This window comes from Cryptomeria japonica, chromosome 4 (genome assembly GCF_030272615.1).
Source record: "Cryptomeria japonica chromosome 4, Sugi_1.0, whole genome shotgun sequence".
Classification (NCBI taxonomy): Eukaryota; Viridiplantae; Streptophyta; class Pinopsida; order Cupressales; family Cupressaceae; genus Cryptomeria; species Cryptomeria japonica.
Genome location: NC_081408.1, coordinates 684,657,866 through 684,659,782, shown reverse-complemented (window position 1 = coordinate 684,659,782; position 1,917 = coordinate 684,657,866). Strand labels below are relative to the sequence as shown.

At 39.5% G+C, this 1,917-nt stretch overlaps 1 protein-coding gene across 1 annotated transcript; it reads left to right on the top strand.

Moving 5' to 3' along the window:
* Nucleotides 1–1,173: 1,173 nt before the first annotated feature.
* LOC131028671 (uncharacterized) lies at nucleotides 1,174–1,584 on the top strand. Its single transcript, XM_057959009.2, has one exon. It carries the CDS (start codon nucleotides 1,174–1,176, stop codon nucleotides 1,582–1,584), a length of 411 nt encoding a protein of 136 aa, XP_057814992.2.
* Nucleotides 1,585–1,917: the final 333 nt, after the last annotated feature.

Below are 1,917 nucleotides of genomic sequence, written 5' to 3'. Positions count from 1 at the left end.
GTTATTAAAGTAACATTTAATTTAATTATAGAATATTAAAGTGTTACTTTAATATTTATTTTATGGGGATGTGTGCAAATCAAAGGGGCACCCAAGGGAGACATAAGTGAATATTTTAATATATTTTATATTGCACATCTTTTATCCCACATTGCTCAAGTGAGTTGGGTCGACCCTTGGAGAAAGAATAAAAGGAAGCTTTTGTGACTTCATTCAGCATGTTGAATATGAGAAGAAATTGATGTGTGAGTTGCAGATCCGTTCTTGGCATTAGAGGATGTCTATCCTCTCTTGTGACATTCTAGACGTCATTCCCTTGGGGTTTGGCCTTTGGAATCCATTGCTATCAGCTTCATTAACAGGCAGATTTGGTGTTTTGCTCATACCTTCTTCGCTTCTTGACCAATGCTTATGCCATTATGAAGGGATAATTTTATGAAGATATTGGACTGATTGAAGACTAATTAATACTGTAGTAGCACTGTAGTGCAACATTATTCACGTTACTGTAGCACGACACTATTCACGCTACTGTAGCGTGGCACTATTCACGTTACTGTAGCACGACACTATTCATGTTACTGTAGCAGCAAGATGGGAAGTCATTGCTGGAATATTATGTCAAAAATGTTGGAGTATTTAGTGATTTGAAAAATCTGCTATATATTTGATTTTAATAATTCTGGAAATAATATCATATCAGCAGTGGTTCAATCTTCATGTTGCATATTATTGTAATTTCCTTCTAGTTCATGTTATGTGATTTTAAACCTATGCAAAGACTTAAAAACAAACAAAAATTTCATTTCCGAAGCCATAAGAGGTTTAAACATTAAATGGAGAAATAAGGAGTTGGATGCAAACTATTTGACTAAATTCCTATCAGCAGTTGGTTTAGTTTTTGGGCATTATAGGGTGTCCATTACAGTGGTATCAGAGCTTGTTTTTTCTGCCATCCTGTGAGGGTTTCATGCGTCCAGCACATCAGTATTACTTGAGGAGAAACGGGTCAAACACAAACCTACAGAATTCACTAGAGATTGAAGAGGAGGGTGACCCTTTTTAGCACCAGCCATGGGTGACAGAGATGGGGAAAGGGGAGAACCTAGCACTAGGGAGATGCTCAGTGATCTTGCTAGGGGTCAGAGGGAGCTCCAGGCTACATTGTAGCAGATGGCTATAGCATTTACACAACATTTGATGAGAGCAAATCAAGGCAATAATGCCAACCGAGCTAATAATGGCAACCAAGGTAATAATGGCAACCAAGGTAATAATACCAATCAGGGTAATAATGCTAATCAGGGAGGTGGACAGGGTAATGGAGGTAATGGAGATGCATCAGTTAACAAGGGAACTAGGACATATGCTAGAGCAGGTTCTTCTACTACGAGACCACTCATGCCACAGTTTCCTCCGAGACAGAATGACCAGAATAATGTTGGTCCTACACAGCAAGAGATTCAAGATATGATTATGGATGATTGGAGGGACTCTAACGCTGAGTTACAGGCTGAGATGACATTCAGGGAATATATGGATGTTAGACTCAAGAATATGCCCATGAGAGGAAATCGACAATAGAATTATGAGATGAGGAAGAAGTTGGGAAAGTTGTCTATTCCATACTATGATGGTATAGGGAAGGCTTCAGCATGGACATGGGTCCAGAAATTAGATACTTATTTCCAGCTTAATCCCATGCTTGAGGAGGATGCGATTAAGTATGTTGCATTGCACTTGGACGGGAGTGCACACGAGTGGTGGCACCATGGTATGGTCATATTGGGCCATAATCAGATAGACACATACACAGAGTTCACTAAGAGGTTGTTTGACAGGTTTGATACGAAGGATCCAGAACTCCATTTCAAGGAGTTAGCTCAGTTGAGACAGTGGGGTCCTATCGACAATTAC

Coding starts and splice junctions, on each gene's coding strand:
- LOC131028671 (XM_057959009.2), top strand. CDS start 1,174: ATGGCTATAGCATTTACACAACATTTGATGAGAGCAAATCAAGGCAAT.